The sequence below is a fragment of the Condylostylus longicornis genome, unplaced genomic scaffold (genome assembly GCF_029603195.1).
Source record: "Condylostylus longicornis isolate FDR11 unplaced genomic scaffold, ASM2960319v2 ptg000030l, whole genome shotgun sequence".
NCBI classification, from domain to species: Eukaryota; Metazoa; Arthropoda; class Insecta; order Diptera; family Dolichopodidae; genus Condylostylus; species Condylostylus longicornis.
Genome location: NW_026577999.1, coordinates 1303592 through 1325662, shown reverse-complemented (window position 1 = coordinate 1325662; position 22071 = coordinate 1303592). Strand labels below are relative to the sequence as shown.

General features: G+C 26.2%; 2 protein-coding genes across 8 annotated transcripts in view; both read right to left on the bottom strand.

The window, feature by feature from the left end:
• Nucleotides 1-8971, bottom strand: part of LOC129607920 (nucleolin-like) — a 46026-nt gene extending 37055 nt beyond the window's left edge. Inside the window, exons 1-2 of the mRNA XM_055519180.1 lie at nt 8943-8971; nt 771-2096 (exon numbers count right to left, since the gene is read on the bottom strand). Of these exons, the coding sequence (XP_055375155.1) occupies nt 771-1911 (1141 nt within the window). The 5' untranslated portion in view covers nt 1912-2096; nt 8943-8971. The remainder of the gene's footprint in view (nt 1-770; nt 2097-8942) is intronic.
• Nucleotides 1-22071, bottom strand: part of LOC129607919 (probable WRKY transcription factor protein 1) — a 139523-nt gene that overhangs the window by 107069 nt on the left and 10383 nt on the right. For all 7 annotated transcript variants that reach the window (XM_055519173.1, XM_055519179.1, XM_055519176.1 and 4 more), the window contains one exon: nt 12989-16069. In XM_055519173.1, the coding sequence (XP_055375148.1) occupies nt 12989-16069 (3081 nt within the window). The remainder of the gene's footprint in view (nt 1-12988; nt 16070-22071) is intronic.

Here is a 22071-nt window from a genome sequence, read left to right as displayed (position 1 = left end):
TCTGGCAAATACATTTATGAACAATTTAACATTGTTTTATGTGAGGTAATGATTGTTGTGTTATTAGAATTATTATAAGTTTATTCTAGGTAGAGTGTAAATTTGTTAACATTAAATTTACATGATTTTCTGTAAATGAAATTATTTCTACTATTAATTTACAAATATTAAAATAAATTATGGTATATAGTCTTTAACTCAGAATAATGCAACAATAAAAATTTCTATAATGTTATACATGCAAAACACCTTAAATGGGAAAATTTGGGTTTTTAGTATGAGAACTCGAAAAAAAAACAAGTATGAAATTGTAAATTAAATGAAAACAGAAATAAAATATTGGTTAAAGCTTATCGAAACCACAACCTAATCTAAGAATATAAAATTAAATTATCCTTATAAAATAAATTGTTATTTAAAAAATAAAATACGAATACATAAAATAAGGTAGTCAAAGCTATTTAAATGCCTTTTTGATTTGGATTTCAGCAGGTTGCAAGTGCGTACATTTATACAAAAATGCATGTTAAAGCGGTTGCTGATATTTAAGCTGCTGTAACACCAAATTATTTATTTATTTTTTTTTTTTGTGCAACTTCAGATTAGACTTCTTTATCTGTTTTTCTGATGAATGGATCCTTCTTTTTTTGCAAAAGCATATTGTAATATTGAAAATTGGAAAGAAAAAAATTAAATTTGAAAAAAAAAACGAAAAGTTCAAATAATAAAATTCGGCAATAAGGAAAATAATTTTTTTGTTGGAAACTTACCAGCAGGTTTCGGTGGAACTGGTTTTAATTCAACATCAGCAAATTCTGGTTTTGTTTCCTCTTTAATTTCATCGACTTTTGGTGTTTTCTTTAGAACAGGACGTATTTTTTCAAATTCATCAATACTTTTATTAAATGATTTCTGTTTATTAATAACAACATGCCGTAATTTTGGTTTTTCAAATTTAATTCGACTATGTGGTCGATCTTCATCATCATCATCTTCATTATTATCATTTTTATTTTCCAATGATTTTTTAATTATTGATGGTGATCGTTGCTGTTTAATTGGTGGTGGTGGTGCAGCTTCTTCTTCAGATTCTTCTTCAGTTTCTTCTTCTTCTTCCTCTTCTTCTTCTTCTTCTTCTTCACTTTCTTCTTCTTCTTCGGTTTCTTCTTCTTCTTCTTCATCTTCATCCTCTTCTTCGTCACTACTTGATGGTGGTGTTGGTGTTTTAGCTTTTGATTTTAATTTTGTAACTCCAGGTTTCGTAACAACAGTTGTTTTAGTTGATGATGGTTGTGTTGTTTTTGCTGGAGTTGAGGCATTTGATTTTGTTGTAGCCGTTTTAGATGGTGTTGCGGATACAGTTTTTGCTGCTGGTTTAGTTTTTTCAACTTCTTCGGGTTTTTTCGAAAAAGATTCAGTTTTTTTAACTGACATAACAGGACGTAATTTTGGTTTTTCCACTTTGAATTTCTTTTCCAATTCAGTTTCTTCTTCTTTTTTCGGTGTAATTGATACACGTCGTTCTGTTGCACCGACCGGTTTCAAAACTGGTTTTAAAATTGATTTTTCCGGTATGGTTTTTTCGGGAACTACTGGTGTTGTTGTTTTTTTCGTAACTGGTGTTAATTTAACATTTTTAATAGCTTCTTTAGCACCATTTTCTTTAGATGTATCTGGTTTTTTCGTAACTAAAGCACTTTTTAATTTAACTTCTGCCCCTGGAGCTGAATTTGTTGTTGTATCGGTTGCTTTTTTAGCCCATGCCGGTGCTGTTTTAGCATTCGCTGCGGATGCATCTGTTGATGCTTTTCTAGCTAATTGTGATGGTGATGCTGCCGTACCGGGTTCTTTAACCCACGGCGGACGAAATGTATTTCGATTAGCACCCGGTTTATCACCAGTTACAGGCATGATTATATTATTATTATTTTGTTTCTTTTAAATTTTTATTTTGTTCGATTTATTTTATTTATTTAGTTTTTATTTTGTATTGTTTATTGTTGTGAATTTTTTTTTTGCTGTTTATTAATATTTTACTGTTATATAAATTTTGCCAAACAATAAAATGATGATGTCGTCAAGAAAGAAATTAATTTCTAAGAAGAGAAAAAGAGAAGGAAGACCAATAAATAAAAATAAATAAAACGAATACCCATTCAATAGAGCATATGAGATGAAAATTCAATAGTGGAAGAAGGAAAAACATATTTCCGGTTTTCTATTGAAAAATATCAAAAGGAAATGAGTTTTTCTGTTGTTTAATAGTGAAAAAAAAAATAAATTTTCAATTTTCTCATTTTTATATTGGGTGGCCATTTTTTTTTTTTCGAAAATTCTATAAATAGATTCACAATATTTTTTCTTATATTGCGGAAAATATAAATTTTTTTTTTCAACAATTTTTTTTTTTTGTTATTGAAGCATTTGCACGATATTTTTTTTTTGTTGTTGGTTCAAATTCTATTGTTATTTACAGAACAGCTGTTCCATTTTCCAATTTCTTTTTAATTATAAAGCTGCAACACATTTGGAATATGTGAAATAAGTGTACGTGTAATACTTTTCACTCGATACTTTCAAAATACGAAGATTATCACTGTCGAGAGTTATTGTAATAAATCTCGAATAATTAAATGGCACTTAGTCAGGCTACAATTAATTACACGAATGCTCTGAAACTATGTGATTGGAACAAGTCTTGAATTTCATTTACGTTCTTGTAATCGTACAATCCTTAATATCAGTCATACTGAGAAACTGAGACGCATCTTTTTTATTTTGAGTCTAATGTTATCCATTTTACGAACATAAGCTTCTGTTTATATAGTCCTATTTTAAGCTAATTACATTACATATATATCAATATGCAGAGTGAACGGAAATTATGTGTATTTTTCGTTCAACAAACAATTAACGAATTTTCTTCAATAAAATCTTGCTATCTCAAGAAATAGAACATGAAAATGTCAGTAACAAATTTTTACAATTCTATATCGTCATACTACGTAAATATATTTTGTTGTCATTGAGAATAAGTTTTGTATAATAGAATTATGACTTTATTATTGGTTTGAAATTGTTTTTGATTTATTTGCAGAATTTCTAAATTCCCTTAAATTTTCATGATTTTCGCGTAGTTTAAAGACTGATATTCCTTTGTAAAATTCATAATGCAAAAATTTCGTGTAAAACAAATCGTTTAAATACTTATCCGATTATTATTTAAATAATTTCCAAATTAAAGGAGTCTTGTTACAATCTAAAAATTCACATATTAAAAAATAAGTTCAATTTATGATCTAAAGTAATTTTAAATTCAAAAATTGTAAATTGGTGGATAAAATTTCAGTAAAATGCAATATTTAACATATTATGCCCCAAGAAGTATGCAATTTTTTTTTTTTTTAAATCATTACTATTTGAATATAAATTGTTAAAAAACATAGGCAAAATTAATTGCAATTCAATTTAAATTTTATAAAAAAATAAAAAACAAATATTTTTCTTTCACCAATCAATTCATTTATATGTAAATTTCACCGGTTTTATTTAATTTCATTTGAAATGTTTATTTTACTTTATTTAAATTAAAAAAAAAAATAAAAAAATAAATAATTTTTTTTTTATTTTTTAATTTTTTCACAATTTTTTCAAATTATTGTGTTTTGTTTTCTGTATTAAAGGCCTCCGAAATGATTTTCTATTTTTGAAATTTTCATGTAGGTTTATACAAATTGTGGGCGCGCAGCTGTTATGGTCACAGTAGATTATAAATATAAAAATTTTGCGGTCAAGAAAAAACTCTTTGAAAAAAAAAAATGTAAGCATATATCTACATTCATACAAAGTTGTACAAATTTATGATTTTGTAGAAGAAAAATATTGATTTATAATTCTCGAAAAGCGAATAAAGAAAAAATGAAATTATTTTCGATTAAAAATTCAAAATTCAAAAATATTTTAATGAAACGTAGCTATAATAAATTTTTGATTTTGAAAATCAAATTAAAAATGCCTTATTAAATTTGTTTATTTTATAAAATTGGAAAAATTATAAATATTTTAAGCTTAGTTTTTGGTAGAATGTGCAAAACTTCGTGGATAATAGAATTGCTCTTTCAAATCAAAGATTATTCGAAGCTCAAATTTTAGCAAATAAAATGCAATTTCCTGGTGTTCTAAATGTTGCAAATCGCGGGTTAGCATTTTAATTGTGAGGAGAAAAATTTTCAGTAGTTTTTCCAATGTTCCTGCTTTGAGTGTGTCTCTAATACAATTTCTCTTCCTAGAATACACGTTTCCATTATTTTTCTGTGAAAATGATTTTACATAGTTTTACGTATAAAATGTATAACAATTAATTTGCCAAATTTGCAATTAACCATGTCCATTTATTAAATTGTATATGATTTTACTAATTAACCTATAATATGTAGTAGAATTTTAAATCAAAATTAATTTAATTTAATTATAAAATTTTTGAAATTTTTATTTTTTTCTCGTTCATTTCTCATTGAGATGACAATCCGTTTTTTTTTTTTTTTTTGTTTGCTTTTTCTTTTTTATTTATTTTGATATTCAATGTTACACAGTATTAATTTTTGAATTTTTTTATGTTTTGTTCCACTTGTTGAAAATATAAATTTATATTTAGAGGTTGGAGAAGAAGCCATTTAAAAATCAAAAAAAAAAATCATTGAATCTTTGACATTATTTTCATATGAATTTCCATGATATTGAAATAAATATCTTAGTCATTCTCTCGTTCACAATATTTACGTTATTAAATACAATTAAATATACATGTATGTGTGCAAATGGTACATATACATTGTCATAAAAATTGAAAATCAATAGTTTTCTCTTTTATATGCTGAAGAACCTATTTTCAGCTGAAGGAGAAAATTAAAAAAAACAAATAAAATAAAAAGTATAAAACAAAATTTTAAAATTTTAAGAAAAATTTTAAGAGAGAGAGAGCGAGTACTTTTAAAATTTTCTCAATCTTCAATTTGGTATGGTTACATGAAAGTGAGTGTTTTAACTTGAGATATTTAAAAATTAAAGAGTATTATGAGAATGAAGATCATTTTTTAATTTAAAGAGAGAAAAAATGAAATTGAGAGATTTTTGATGAGAACTAATAAGAGACGAAATTTTAATAATTTTTCTCATTTTTCGTCTCAATTAAATTTTTATTTTTAAAACTAAAATATTAAATGCATGTTTTGCTTTTTGTTTATTTTTCCACAAAAAGAAAATTCTCGGGAAATTTTATGTTTTTCTTCCATTTTTTTTTTGTGTGTTTGTTGGCAAAAAATTTTGAAAAATTTAGTTTATTTTTTTTTGTAATTATTTTATGTATTTTATATGTAGACTTTATAGAATGTTAAAAAGACGAAATGAGAAAAAAATAATAAAAAAAAAAATTAAAATATTCTCTTTTCCTTATTGGCCTACATGAAAATTTTTTAATGTACGAGTTAGAAATAAAAATTGTTGTAGGGAAATTTAGAATTTATACTTTAAATTCTCAACATTTAGGAAAAAAATTGGACATTTAATATTAAAATATGAAGTTTTCTATGAAGGCAGGCTTTTCATATTAGAAATTGAAAATAATTTCAGGTGCTTTATTAATATAATTTTAAATAAACCATAAGTCGATTGTGAATTACAAAGATATGTTAAGTAAGAAATTTTTCAAAACGCTTATTTCGAACGTTCCGCTTTGTTTGCGGTACTCTTTGTATTTCAATTCCGTGCGCGTATTATCTTGCACGATTGTTGTGGTTAAGTTAGGTTAAGTGCATGGTCGGAGAAGCAGAAAAAAAGAATAAGTGCTTTTTTAGAATGTTTCTATTACAAGAGCCGATTCAGTGATTAAATTAAAAAATTTGCTATAAGTACACCAGTTGTTACTAGAAATTTTAATTTTAAAGCTAAGTAAAATGATTTTTTGGTCAAAAAACTCAAATTTTAAACAAAAATTCAAAAACTAATTTAAGTTTTTTCCAATTAAATGACTTCTTTTCGAACAAACTGGCTTTTATAAATTTTCAAAAACAACTACCATGGAAAATTTTAAATTTATTACTTAGCATATTTTTGCACTTGACCATCGAAATTATTAAAGTTCAAGGAAATACAATGATTGATCAACAAATAATAATAAAAATTATTTTCGGTCACTTTTCGAAAATATTTGAATAAATAAAATCTATATATATGGAATGGAAATTGAACGTAAATAAGTGAAAAAAATTCGCATTTAGATGAATTTCAAAAAAAAAATTTTTGTTACAAGTCTCGTAAATGAAAAATTTTCTATGGAATTTATTAAAATCAAATTAATTTTCAATATTCTTTCATTTTGGCATTAAGAATTTTTTAATTTTTTTTGTATTTTTTTGTGTAAATTAATTTTACATCAACTTCAATTTTTGTTTTTGCTTCAACTTTTTTTTTTTTAAATATTTTCATGAATTTTTCACACATTTCTCACACTTAATTCTCACAAAATCAATCGATCACATTAAATACAAATTTTATAAAATTTTTAAAATATTTTTCAGCAAATTAAGATTTAATTTTTTATTTTAAATGAGAGTATGTACTTAAAATTCCAATTGTATATTTTCAATTACAAATATAATATTAAATATTAATTTATTAAAAATAAAAATTAATTATATTTGATTTTACATTAATTTAATTTTTTTTTAATTCTCGTATTTATTTTAATTGAGATGATAAAACTATTAATTTGAGAAAAAAAGATTAATGAATAATTTTTATATTTTTAAAATATTTTTCATTACTCATCACATCACTCTATATATTTATACGTCATAATTTCACTTATATTTTTTTTTTTTATATTTTAATGTTATACGAAGAATGTGTGATTATAAATCAATATATATACATTTGAATAAATGTTTGTATATATATAAAATTTAAATGTATTTGTTAAAATAATAATTTTTTTTTATTTATTATTTTTAAATATTATATATATATATATATATATATATTATTATTAGGTGACGTTTACATTTTCATAATGGAAAATTTTGTAATTTTGAAATTTTTAATATTTTATATTGTGAATGAAAATTATTTATTAGGATAAAAGGGTTACTGTTTGGTTCCGATGAATTTGAAAATTTAAGAATTTGTGTTCCGGTTTCCTCTTCTATTGTTAATGAAAATTAATTTATTATTTGTTTCGATAAAAGAGTTGCGGTTTGGGTCCGAAATGGATAATTTTTGCTTAATATACACAAAACAAAAAAAAATTAATAGAAAATTTAATTAAAAATTAATTAACACTAGATTGCCAAAGAAAGTCATTTTGACTGCTTTTTAATTTCCATTAGAAAAAAAATTATGTATGCAATGATATAATTTCATAAAATTTTATGAAATTATATCACCCCCCCCCCTCCCTTATTTCTTATATGTCCAAGAAATAAGGGAGGTCCAAGAGCAATCATTTTGACTGCTAGTTAAACTTAAAATAATTATATGACCACTTCGGCTTTGAATATTTTGGTATTGAAATAACATTTATTTCGATGACCGTTACGTAATGGCACGCAAGTATATGATATATACAAAATTTCAGTCTTTTTAGTGTTAAAGTTATTTTTAAAAAAATGTACAATCAAAGAATATTTATTTACATATATTGTTGACACAACAATGGCCAACGAAATTACGTTCACATACTGTTTTCTATACTAATATAAAAATCGTTACCAATATTTTTGAAAAGCCGGCTTATTTTCCAAATAGCTGGTATTGTAAAAATTTCTCGACTCCAGATAAGCGGAATTTTTATATATGTTTTTATATTGTTTTTACCAATGATGATTACTTCCACTTATATTAAATTATAATTTAAGCCAATTAAATCTATTTTTCAAATATTATTTTGTATTCCATGCTTTGTTAAATGGGAGTTATTGTTTGCTTGATTTTACCTTAGCCTGCAGCTGCATCAAACAAGCATATAAAATTTTAAACAACAAAAAAGGTTGCGGGTCGATTATTTTTTTATTTATTTATTCATCTATAAATGAGCCTACTTGCTTCTATAGAATATGATAATTTAATATGATTTCATTAAATATTGCAACATCGGACGGATGTTTGTATATAAGAGCGACACAAAGGATAGGAAATAAGAATAAGAAATAAGAACTAAAACGTGGAAAGGATTAAATCTAATTGTTGGCTTACAAGAATATAAGAATTATATTATTTTAGACTGAATCACATTGAAAACTGTTATACTGAAGTTATAAATGTAAACGTACCCTAATAATACGATTATTAAATTAGATATTATTTGTGTATGTTGAAGTATGTATTTAAAATAATTATGTATGCTATAATGTGACAGAGATAGGCGTAGGTGGTGAAAATATAGGTATTTCGTAAAAAATCTGTTATAATGTTATAAATTTAAATATTAAAAAAAAAGTTTTTTATTATTTTTGGCCAAAATATATTGGGAAAGTAAAAAAAAAATATTTTTCTTATTTCTTTAACTTTTAATTTTTATACTAAAAAAAAAAAAAATTTTTTTTTTTTCAAACTATTTACTCATTGATTTTTTGTATAATTTTTATTATAACATTTTAATATTTGCGATTTTTAGAACAAAAAAAAAATTAATTAGAAATTATAAAAATTTTCACTTTTTTTTTATACATAAGTAGAGAAAAATTTCACTTTTCATTAAATGTCGGATCGCGATTCTAAAAAAAAAACTTAAAAAAAAAAAAATTATTTTTTTGTTTTCCGTCTGTCTATTTTAAGAATTAAAAAAAAAAAAAATTTGTAAGAAAATTATAGAATTTTTTTTTATTTTTTTTGTGTATTTTATGGGTAAAAGTGTAAAAAAAAAATTAATTTTTATTTAGTTTTTATACGGTAAAATGTTGCGCACATCTATTCCGACGCTCTGAAGAAAACTAAAGAAATCGGCTTTCTATTTTATCGGCTATGTTATGAGGAAAATATGATTTTGCTTGTACATGGTGCGGTGGTGCGCTGAGAGAAGGAAAAATTCGGAAAATTATTTTCATTTTTATATTAAAAATAAAAAAAAATTTTTTTTGTGCTTTTTTTTTTTTTTTATAAATTTTATAATTTTTTATTAAAAAAAATTTTTTTTTGTTTTTTTTTTTCCTAATTTTTTTTTTTTTTTTTAAATTTTAATTTTAGACTCTTTTTAAGTGAATGAAACCTCATTTTAATGGAAGAGTTCATTTTTTTATATCGACTGCATTACATTCAATAAGCGAGGTTATGTGATGCCATCAAATTTCGGATATCGAGTTTTTGGTGGGAACGCACTTCTTAGAGTAACTAAACTATTTTTAGAGATAGGTCGGTCTGTCTGATTTTAATGAAATTTTATGTATTTTGCCTATGTTACTGACTGATCAACTTTTAGGATATATATTTGGCCTCGAAAACGGTCCTTGTTTGCGGTTCGAAAAAGAGAAATAATCAACTAATTTTCTTGAAATTTAATACTTAAATTCGAGGTGTTAAAAGAATAAACTAGGGTCGATTTTACAATTTTTACCATATCTACGGAACTAATTCATGAAATTTTCGAAATATGATATTTGAGTTTTAGTTGTTAACGAAATTAAATGACGAGCTTTTCAGGAAATTCTGATGATAAAAAGCGAAACTCTACTAAGAACCAAATTTACATTTTTCTAAATATTGTGACTAAAAACTTACTAAATTCCTAAAAAATGAAATGATGCGTTCAAAAACTCATTTTCATAATCTTCGGTAACACTTCCGCTAAACTAGACAGTCTACATTACGGTCGGTTATGTGCTGATCACATCAGGTTTTTGGGAAATTTTTTTAATTTTTTAGCATTTAAACTTTTTTTTTTAAGAAAATTTTAAATATTTTTAATTCTAAATTTATGTATTTGTGTAAATTTCATCATTTTTATTTTAATATTTTTAATTCATATTTATTGTTTTTTTTTAGCAAATAAATAAAAATTTATTGTGAATATTGAAAAAAAATTATTTGTGAGTTTTAACAATGAATGAAAAATTTATTTGGTTATTGAAGAAGGAAGGGGAGAGGATCATTGCATTGTGAATTGTTAAATTAAAGATGCAATAACGAAAGTTGAAAATCAAGAGAGAGAAAATGGTTATGATAGAGGCGTACATTTTTGTGCATTTTGCCACCGAAAATTATCTATTCGGTTAAAAACTCAAGATGGAATAGAGTATCTATACAAAATGTCCATAAATAATTTAATCTACTATAGTAATAATCACAAAATAAAGGTTTCAGATTTAGATAATTTTCACCGTATACTGGGCGCAATACGGACCTGTTTACAAACATTTTTGAAAAATTAATTATATAGAGACGTTTCCGTATTCATTGCATAAATTTATAATAATTCATGGAATTTTTGGAATTAATGTTCCTTAATTGTGCTTTCTATGCCTAATTTACTGTCATATCGTTTAGTGTTTTTAAAAACTAATTACATATTAAATCATTACATTTCTCTATGATTATAATTTTATTTTGAATAATAACAATCTTTATTTTGAACTCTTCTTAATACGTTTTCATAGTTCATCATTAAATTTAGATTTAAAAGAACATTTTGATTCTCAACAGTCTTTTAGATATACAATTATAATTACTTTTTCTATCAAATTTCTAATTTCAAAATGCTTTAACGTGACATTTTAGAAAAAGGAGAACAAAATGTGACTGACAAAGAAAGGAATATTATTTTTGAGCACGTGCCAGACAAATTGACAAATGCATATACATACGTACGAGTAACAGAATATTCAGAATTTTTTCCTTTTATAACAAGTCACACAATATTTATTTCAAAATACGTGCTTGTTAAGAAAAAAATATTATTATTGATTAAATTATTTTACGTGCGTTCATTTATTAAAAATTAATAATTAAAATGTTTTTCTTGATTAAAGGCAATTTGATACAAAATTGTTCACTTTTATTTTCTAAATTTCATTTTATGAATTTAATGGGTCTGGGTATGTGTAAGTGTAATACGATCATAATAATTTTAACTATTACTATTAAAAAATGTCGAATAATGTTTTCATTTAAAAATCGAACACCTTTTAATTTTACATGTCCCCCATACAAACTAACATTGTTAAGTCTTATATCGTTTGTTTGTGTATGTATAGTAGACTTCATCGGTGTGGTGTCGATCGTTCCCTTAATAATAAAGTTAAAAAAATATTCTCACAATTTTTATTTGCTTTTCTGTAAAGAAAAATGTTTTTTAAATTTTGTTCACATAAAATATAATGTTTGCCTTTAATTTTAAAGGCTCATAGATATAAACTAATAAATATGACTACCTGTCAAAATTAATTGTTATTTTGACCTAAATTTTGTCTTTCCTTTTTAGTGAGAAACGAATGAAATATAGCCACCACCGTTAGATATTAATTCGAGAATTATTTTAATAGAAAATAATTTTTCTCTCTCTTCTCTCTCATTTAAATTTTAACCCTATTGCTGCCAAATATAAAATGCAAGTATTTTTGTGAAACGATTTATCTTAAAATATCTCTTTAATCATTACTAATATGTTGAATGAATATACGTGATTGACAATTCTTTCAGAAACATATAACATTTTAGTTTTCTCATTCAATTTCTTGAATTTCACGACAAATCAAATTATGTAAAATTAAAAATTATGTAAGTTTTTTAAATAAATGGACTGTCTTTAAGGAGTCGCTCTACAAGATTTCAATATCTCCGGGTATCGACACGGTTATCCATTTTCGCCTGATGCAGTCGATGTCTTCTTGTCTTTTGCTCGAAAAGTACTCAAATTCCTCGTTAATAAATTTTGTGCCTCATTTATTTGGTTTCCAATTGTTGAAAATTATGTGAAAAACTTTATTTAACAAAATTTTTCCTATAAAATCAGAGAGAGAAAGAGAGAAAGAGAGAGAGACTGGAATTTATAGGAGAAATGTTGTGAAATGAAATGTAAATTTTTGAATAACGTAAATCACTTACGAGTAACGAGCTTATCATTCATTCTTATTTCAACCTTGAGAAAATAATTAAAATTCCATTTGACAAAAACAAATTTTTTAATTTTTTTTTCAATTTTTATTCAATTAGAATGTTACAATTTATTTTAATCTAAGATTTTGTCAAAATTTTTATTTCTTATATATTATTCTTATCCTTTAAGAAATTTTAATTTCATCTTCACAATTACATATCACTACTCTTCAATATATACGTAGATCGGTATGTAGTAGGGGTAATTAAAATTTTATAATTTTGACCCTCACTCTCAAAAAACGAGAGAAAATATATTCGTTTGGCTGAAAAATCCTCATAGTTTGTGTATGTGTGTGCATTTTTTTTTATTAAATTTTATTTAGAAATTTCTAAAAAGAAATTTTTTTTTTTATAAAAAAAAAATTGTGTTTTTATGCTTTAAATAAAATAAAAATTGTTTTTATATTTCAAAATATAAACAGAATTTTAAAATTGAAAAAGAAGAAACTATAGGATTCATTTGCTATAGTCAAGCTGAATAAAGCAAATTTCAAAATTAAGTGTGTGTTCTTAAGGAAAAAGCTAGTCGTATTAGTGTCGCTGAATTTTTTTTTAATAAGTGCTTAATAAAAGTAATAAGTAAGCTGTCAAAATGCAAGCATTATGCAAGCCTGCCTCAACTATTCTTTTAAGAAAATATGCTGCAATAGTTATTTTTGTTCCTGGTTATTGTTAAATTACATTCATAATTTATTTTATTAGAAATTTTCATTCAAGTTTGTTATAATTTAGTAAAACACGATCTAGTATTAACATACAACGAACAAATTATTTTTATTAAACAAAATTTATAATAATGAAAAAAATACATAAAAAAAAATGCAATGAGTTTATAAATTCTTACCTTCACTGTCATAACTTTCATCAGTCTCTTCTTCACTAACTTCTTCATAAATCCATTCTTCATCACCCGTGTCATATATTTCACTATTTTCATTATTTGAGTTGATTTCTCCTAATTTATTACTAACGATATCATTTGATTTATTGTCATTTTCCTCATTGTTGTTTTCATCGTTTATATTTTCACCCCACCACGCAGTTTCACCACTCCAATTTCTTTTAACATATTTAATTGTTTTTTCATTACTATTATTGTTTTCATCTTGATTTAAAGATATCGATGATGTTGTTGCTAAATCTGCTTTTTCAGAATTTACAGAACACACTTTTGTCTCATTCTCTGAAATTTTATTTATTTCAGTTGGTTTCGTTTCATTTGTTGACACGTCAATATTACTATTTTCTTCTGTTTCATTATTTTCATCTAACCACCATGGTGCTTCTTCTGTCCAATTTCTTCGAATTGGATTAATTTTAGCTTTGTTTTCTAAATTTTCGTCAATATTATTTTCATCAATATGAGTTGTGCTATTTTCATCTTTATTGTCTTTTTTATTTTCATTATCAGTTCCATTTATACCATTATTGTCATTTTGATTTGCTTCATTGCTATCACTTTCATTTACGTCATCATTAGTTTTGCTTTCATTATTTTCTTCATCATCTAACCACCATGCCCCTTCTTCAGTCCAATTTCGTCTAACTGGGTATAATTTCTTCTCTTGAACATATGAAATTTCCTCCGTATCATTTTTCTGTTCGCTTTCATTGCTGCCATTTGTATCAATTACGTTTTCTAAATTGTTTTCGACCTTATTTGTGTTATTTTCCGTTTCGTCAGTTAACCACCACGCGCTTTCTTCAGTTGCATTTCTTCGTAACGGGACAACTTTTATTTCATCTTCAGTATTGTCTTTCTGATGTTCTGTACTTAAGCTATTATTTGCCTTTAATGTTATTGTTACTGTTTCATCCTCGCTATCATTCTTTTCTTCCTTTTCAAGATCATTTGTACCATTTTCAGTTTTTTCAGTTTCTTCTGCTAACCACCACGGTTCAGCTTCGGTCCAATTCCTCCTTATTGGAATTGTAGAAACTGGAGTGTCATCATCTTTATTTGCTTCTTCAACGTTTTCTTTTTTCTCCACTTCTTCAGTTATTTTTGTTTCTTCATCGGTTTTACCTGATTGGCTTTCACTGTTCTCGTTTATCTCATTATTTTCTTCACCAGTAAACCACCATGGTTCCTCATCTTCGACCCAATTTCGTCGTTTAGGTTTAGTTGATGAATTGTCACTAACTTCTTCTGTGATATCAGTTTTCTGTTCTTCATCTTTTGACATATCTTGAATTTCACATTCATTCTGATTTTGTGTACTTTCTTCTTGAGTTTCGTAGAAATCCCAATCAAAACCTTCATCGTCCAGTGTGCTTTTTGGTTTTGAAACCGACCTATAATTACTATTGGAGGTGATTGTATCATATTCGTTATATGTATTATCTTCATCATCTTCACGTAAAGTTGTTACTTCACTCTCTTCAGATTTTATGGCCATATTTAATTTTTTATCCATTTCGACAACGCTACTAACTTTTGAATTTTCAATTTCAAAATGCCAGAATTCCTCATCATCATTATCATTGTCGGTGGAAATTGTTTCAATATCAGTTGTCCCATAATTGTCGGTTTGTTTTTCGAAATTGGCTTCTGATTCAAATGTTATTATTGGTTTTGGTGTATTTGATGATATGCCGGTATCAGTTTCAGTTTCACTGTCTTTTGTTTCTTCGATAGCTGACCAATCGAAACCGGGATCTTCTAGATCTTTTTTTGACTTTTTTGGACTATCTCTTTTATCTTCTTCCTCTACAAAACTATTTACGCTATTATTTGTTATTGGCGATATCGCTTTAATTTTCGCCGGAGTAGGCGTAGCTGTATTTCGTGTTTGCACTTCTGGACTTGTTGTTGGTTGCTCAATTTTAAAATGATAAAACTCTTCATCTTCATTATTATCATCACTTGATGTTGTCATATAGTTATCATTATTAGTATTATTAAGTTTTCTTCTCTTTTGTGGTTCTGTATCATGTTTATCATTTGTTTTGGTTTTGCTTTGCGATCTATTATGTGATATTGTTGAATTTGTGGGTGTTGTTGAGCTTCTTGTTCGGTTGTTAGGCATTTTAGATAAAATATTTTCAGTATTGTCCTGTGTTGCTCCTTCATTATTTTTATTTGTCGGACTATTATGTTCAATTTTAAAATGCCAATATTCATCATCGTCATCATCATCGTCGTCGTCGTCGTCGTCATCACCGTCATCTTCATCATTTTCACTTTCACTTGTTTCATTTAAATGATTACCATTTGTCAATGGCTGATTATCATTATTTTCTGTTTTCTTATTATCATTGTTATGATCTACTTTAATGTTACGCCAATCGAATGATACATTTTCTAAAATTGATTTTAATTCACTAACTAAATCTTCTTGTGAATTTGTTAATTTTTCTGTTTCGCTGTCATGTTTTTTCTTTTGAATTTTACTGCTTGATTCTTTACTATTGCTAGGTTCATCTTCATCTGATGATGATAGTGATGATTGAGATGATGATAAAGATGATGACTCATACTCTTGTGTATGTTCATTATATTTTTTAGATTTATGTTTTCGAACTCTTCGTCTAGGATTTTTATTGTCATTGGTCGTAACAATATTATTATTATATTGTGGATCTTCTTCAAAACTGTTTTCGTTTTCTTTTTCTGTGTTATGATTCGAATTCCAATGTAATCTTGTTGTTGTTGTTGGCTGATAATTATTTCGATGATTATCATTGTAATCCGTATTATACCGATCTACAATATCTAAATCGTTATTACTGTTATTTTGTTGTATAACATTTTTATACAGCTCGTTTATTGTTTTAAACAAATCTTCTTCGTCGTTTTCATTGCCATTCGGCTTCGATGGTGACACCATTTTTGAATGATCTGCTTGTATTCTTGCTTTATTATTATTTAAATTAATTTCTTTACTTGAATTTTCTAGTTTAGCGTCCGGTGATTTTCTAATGTCTGAAAAGAGAAGAAAAAAAGAAATAATTTTAAATAAAAAATCTTAAATTCTTTTCGAAAAATTTATAGAAAAAATTTCAATATCAAAACAAAAATATTTTTTTATTTTTTATTTTGTATGTTTGTATTTTATTCTTGTTATAATTTTTCCTTTTATATTTTAATGAAAAGATAATTAATTATATAATTATTCTACATTTTTTTTTAAGTAGAAATAAAAAATTTCATAAAACTGGAATCTATTCAAGGTAAAACACTTGCAAATCTCGTTATTTTATTAAAACAAACCATTAAAATATTAGAAAAAGAAGAGAAAAACCGCAACAAAAAAATTAAAATTGAAATATTTTCACCGTCCTATTTATAAATTGCGCCTAAGTTTGTATAGTGGTGAGAAAAAATCTTTGAAATTTTTCTCGCCGAACTGCTGTTATGTCAGATTTGTTTTTGTGATTTTTCATTTCATTTGGGATGGTTTGTGTTTTTGTTTTGGCTTTTGATTTTTTTATGGTGGTCGGAAGAGAGAGAACTAAATTATACTTCTCCTCAGCTAATTTGTTTTTTTTTTTTTTAAAGTGATGTCATTTTGTGATGAAAAATTAATTTCTTTTTGTTTTGATTGTTTTGTCATTGTTTTTGTTCTTTTCCAATATGTCTGAAGCGTTGTTTTTTGTTTTGAAATTGCAAAAATCGCATTTAAATTTCAATGTGCATGCAAAAATGTTAATAAATTTTAATTCTTGTTATTTTTGTTTGCAGTGTTTCGGGAAGACGACGTTTATCGGAATAAATGAGGTAAGATTTTGCCAAATATGCATTGAGTAATTGGAAAACAAAAATTTTAAAAAATTTGCTTTCACTTCTTAATTTAAATGAAATTATAAGTGATAAATTTACAGGCTTGAAGTGGAAACTTTTATTTAAAAACATTATTTTCGTATTAATTGAAGGGAAATAGCCAAGAATCGAATCGAATTGCCATGCTCTGAAAAAAGTGCTATATTTATTAAGTGCTATACCTGCTAAATGCTGGTATTTTGCAGAGCATAGCTTAGCTTTAAAATAAATTTATGATTGAAATTTTCCTTATTTATTCCTTGTTTTCATTAACAGAGAAAACGCTTTATTTGCGTTTTGTATTGAAAATAATACATCTGAATACACAGATATGTTTAGGTATGTGTAGATATAGTAAATAATTTAAAAACAAGAGCAATCATAAAAAATTTTTAGGCATACCTACATAATTTCTAATATTAAAATTGCGGTAAAGTTTTGTGCAAGAAAAATAAAATTTAAGATTCTCCTAAATTTATGCAATTTTTTTCGTTTATTGTAATCTTATAGAAATTTTCAATATCTGTTAGTGTACATATATACTTAGGTACACAATATTAGTTGCAAAAAAATATGATGTTATATATTAAGAAAATATAAAGAAAATAAGAAAATAAGTATGTTTATGTTTCTCATATTATTTTTTCAAAAACTTGAACTCATATAAACATTTAGCTAGGCTATTCTTTGTTTTAAAAATCATTTAGCTGTTCTCATTTGAATTTTTACTTGTTTCAGTTGAAGTAGAGCGAAATTAATTAATTATAAGCGTGTAATACATAAACGTATTTGTGTATTTATGCACACATATACAAAATTTGAGTAAAAGAAAAAAATTTTATTTTCGACGAAAATCTAAAATAACATTTTCCGATATAAAATGTGCATATTCAAGTATAAAAGGGTACTATGAAGTGATCTTATTGTGTTTATGGAAAGAGATGAGAAGAGATTTTTCTCTTTTTTGATTCTCTTAATTCTCCTCTCCTTGTGGCATTATTGAAATATTTTTTGTCACTAATAGGGTACATGAATTAATGTTTTAATCTGCGAAATTTAGTGAAAATTCATTTGGGAAAAAAAAGAGCATAAAATTATAAAAGTCATGGAAACTTTTTCCGTAATTGGAAAAAATAGAAAAAAGTAAGAAAAAGTGAGATGAATAATTAAAGAAAATAATTAAATCAGAGATACTACAACAAAATTTTAGACCAACAGTTCTAGTTAAGAATAAAAAATTTAAAAAAATAATGGAAGGGAGAAAGGTTATAGTTTAAATTTGCCTTATTTCTTCATTAAAAATCTAGATATTAATGGAATAAGACTTGTAACCTGCCAAAGCTATGCTATATTAGTATAGTTAAGGTTAAAATTCCAACTTTTTATATTAATATTCTCGAGGAATTATCCTATTCTCACATGTTATAGGAAACATGTTTGATTCACATTAACTTCAATTCTGGCCCGGAACAATAACAAACAATTAATTATGGGCAATTACGGACCAGAAGCCTGTAAACGTGGTTATATAAAAAAAAAATTGGTGATGGTTGTGCCACATATTACGGAGGCCCAATAATAGGATAGCCAAACTGGTAGTAGATTGGAAAATATAGAGAAATTAACGATATTTAAGGAGGCCAAATTTAATGGGAAATTATATGAATCACTGAAAGTAATGTTAAGAACATAAATGCAAAAGTACCAACACTTTTGTACAATTTCATAACGCACTACATAATATGTAGCAGCACTAGTATAAAGAAAAAAGAGAATCGAATAAATATTAAAATTTATTCAAAAATATTTTTTTTCTCTTTCTTTTTTTCTTCTTTCTTAGTACTCTAAATTTTTTTTAAACATGTGATGTCATGAATCATTTCATTATGTATTTTGTGACTGAGTGAATTTCAGTTGAGAATTATATAGACTAAGTACTTCGATTTTATTGAGAAAATATTTTTATTTTTTTTGAGAGGAAGGGAAGGGGGAAGGGAGGGATTTTCTCTTCAGAAAAGAGATAAAAAAATATTTTTAAAGATGAAAACTTAGAGAAAGTAAATAACGGGTATACACATTGTTGTTTAGCATAATTTTTAATTTGGTATTGCTGTTTGCAAGAATATGTGGTGTACAGTACTGCATTAAAGGCCATATTTTGAGTAATGGCACAGATATTTTTACTTTTAAGAATTTTATTTTAAATTAAAATTCAATTAAAAAATTTCAGTTCTCAATTTTGTTTCAGAAAAGCAAAGCAGTTATTTTAAAGTTTAAATTCTACTTAACACTGTGAAGCAGTTTCTAATAATAATTTAGTTTAGAGTCATAGATTTTTACTACAAGTTAATTAAGTTATAAAAATTTTATCGAATAAATTTAAAATTTGGAATAATTTTACATAATTATGTCTGATTTTCCTAAATTTTTCCAAAAACTGAATTTAATATCATCCTTTTGTAGCATTATTCCTCTATAAGCGCTATATCGTTCTTAAAATATTCAATTAAAACTAAATAAAATAAAAAAATCTATTGAATTTTTTATATTTCATAAATTTTAATAAAGTAAAAATAATAATAAAATTTTTTCACTATGATAAATCTAAAATTTATTGTATATTATGCACATTTATTTTTATAAGTCAACAAGTTGATTGATGCTTTTTGAATGAATTCACTTACTTAAATCCTTTGAGTCAATTTTGATTTTCATTCTTCATGCCCTTATACATATTTTATCTATTTATATTTTTTTATATTATTTTTGTGTGACTCGATTGAATTTTAAAGACGATTATAAAAAGATTGCAGAATATTTAAAATGTTAATACGGATTCCGTGAAATTTTAAAATGATAAAATTTTTATTCCATTTTAATTTTCTTTCACAGATTTTGGAACTTTTTATATTGAATTTAATAATGAATTATTAAAAAAAAATGAGAAATATGCTGTGGCAGAGGTTTCTCTCTGAGAATATTTAATTATCAGAAGCTTAAAGATGAAATTAATAGTATTTGTAAAGAACTGAAAATATTTTTTTTTTAAATAGCTGTAGTTTGATTTTTTTTTTCATTTTCTCGATTAACTTAAAAAATTTATTATATTGATTTATTTTTTTTATTTTGTTCAATTAATTTTTTGTTATTGTTATTAATTATAAAGAATGGTGTTGAGAGTTTATACATTTTGTATAAAATGTAAACATTCTTTCGAGTGTCAAAGTTATTTAACAAAATTGAATCAAAGAATTTTGTTTTTTTGTTAAAAAACTTATGAATTTCAGAAAGTCGCCGACGTGTTGCTATCATAGCACTACAGTGTATTGAAAACAACACAGAGAAAATCATAATTTTCCTGTTTATCATATTAAAGAAGCAAAAAGTTATTGCAAAAGAAGAAGAATATTGTTGGCTTGTTGAATACAAAGTTACAACTGTGTCTTTGTTGTTTCTCTTAAATTATTTATATTATCTTATAATATTGGTAGATCAGATGTGCTGCAGTTTCTGAAAATCAGATAGCTCTTTGTTTTTTGATGTTAATATTATTGTAAAATATTATTTCACTCAATAGATATTTGAAATTTTTAACATTTCCGAAATTTTTATCATTTTAACGGGTGCCCTGAGAACATGCCCAACGACCTCGATGGAGGCTCTCCTGGGCTTGGCCCCGCTTCATATTCACCTAAAGGGGGATGCTATGAAATGGGCACTGCGGACAAGGCAATACAGAAAGCCAAGGCTGGGTGATCTTAGAGGCCATCTAAGCATCATTGCGGAGATTGGTGGCCTACATGACATGGGGGTGCCCTTGTTCTGAGGAAGAGGAATATAGTGAGGCTATACGTTGTGGATCTAGCTGAAAGGCGGATCTGGGATGGGGAGGGTCGACAACTTGTCCCTGGGGCCGTGGTCTTCTATACGGATGGATCCAAAACCAATGAAGGGGTGGGCGTGTATGTGTATGGTGAGGGTGTAAGCATATCAAGGGCTCTCGGACGCTGCCCATCGATATTTCAGGCTGAGACATATGCCATAGAGTTGTGTGGTCTGGAATGTATCAGAAGGAACATGAGAAGGAGCAACTGACAACTGTCTTGCGTGTCCTCAGTGAATGGGAGGAGCGGGCCAGAGTTGAACACTGGGATAGCTGCCTGGGCCTGTCGCACTCTAGGAAATTTGTGCGTCCCCTGGGACTGTGGGGGCAGGGTCTGACCTTGCTCAGTCGTCCAAATTTGAGAACATTAGTGGGGACTCTGGAGAGTCCTCCTGAAAAGGATGGGCAGGGTGCCGGATGAGGTCTGCCGTTTATGCCTGGATGAAACCATGGAGCACTTACTGTGTGAGTGCGAGGCGGTTGCTCGCCTGCAGCTGAGGTGCTTCGGTGGGGGGGGGGGGGGCTTTATGACCGCGGGGAAGATCTCGAAGCTTGATGTGGCTGCCATACTGCGATTTGTCGGGGGCCTAGGAATAGAGCTAATGTAGGGGGGATGGGAATCACAAAAGATCCTATGGGTCGACGTGAGGGAGGCCTAAGGGCCTCGGTCCCCGTGGAGGAAAAAAAAAATAAATTTCCGAAATATAAGCATAGGAAACTAAAATAAATCCAATATAAATGATATTGAATTATAAAAGAATTTGAATTTCTGATGAGACAAGCATTAATTGAGTTTTACTCTGATATTGTCGAACATATTTTTAATTTTATACAAATATGAATTAATTTCCGATTTTAATCAGCTTCTTTAAATGCAAATAAAGTCCGAAAATATAAAAAGAACAAATAAAGAAACAGAAAATATCCTTTTTAATAATAATGTATTCATAAAACCAAAAAATAACAAAAAATCTCAATTTTTTTTAATGTTTTTAACATTAATATCGAAAATTACAAAGAAAAAAATTCATAATAATATGAAAAGTTATTTAAACGAAAATATCCTTTACAGTTATTAAAAATAATAATAATTTCCTTATTTATTTTATTTTTGCATAAAAATATTAAAAAAAATATCCTACCATTATTATTTTATTTTTAAATATAGAGAGAAAACTGAAAATATTTTGTAAGAAAGGATTTTTTTTTCTTATTTTTTTTTTCTTGCCAAGAAAATGTATAGGAGCTAGCTGAATATGGAAAAATATTTTTTGAATTTTGA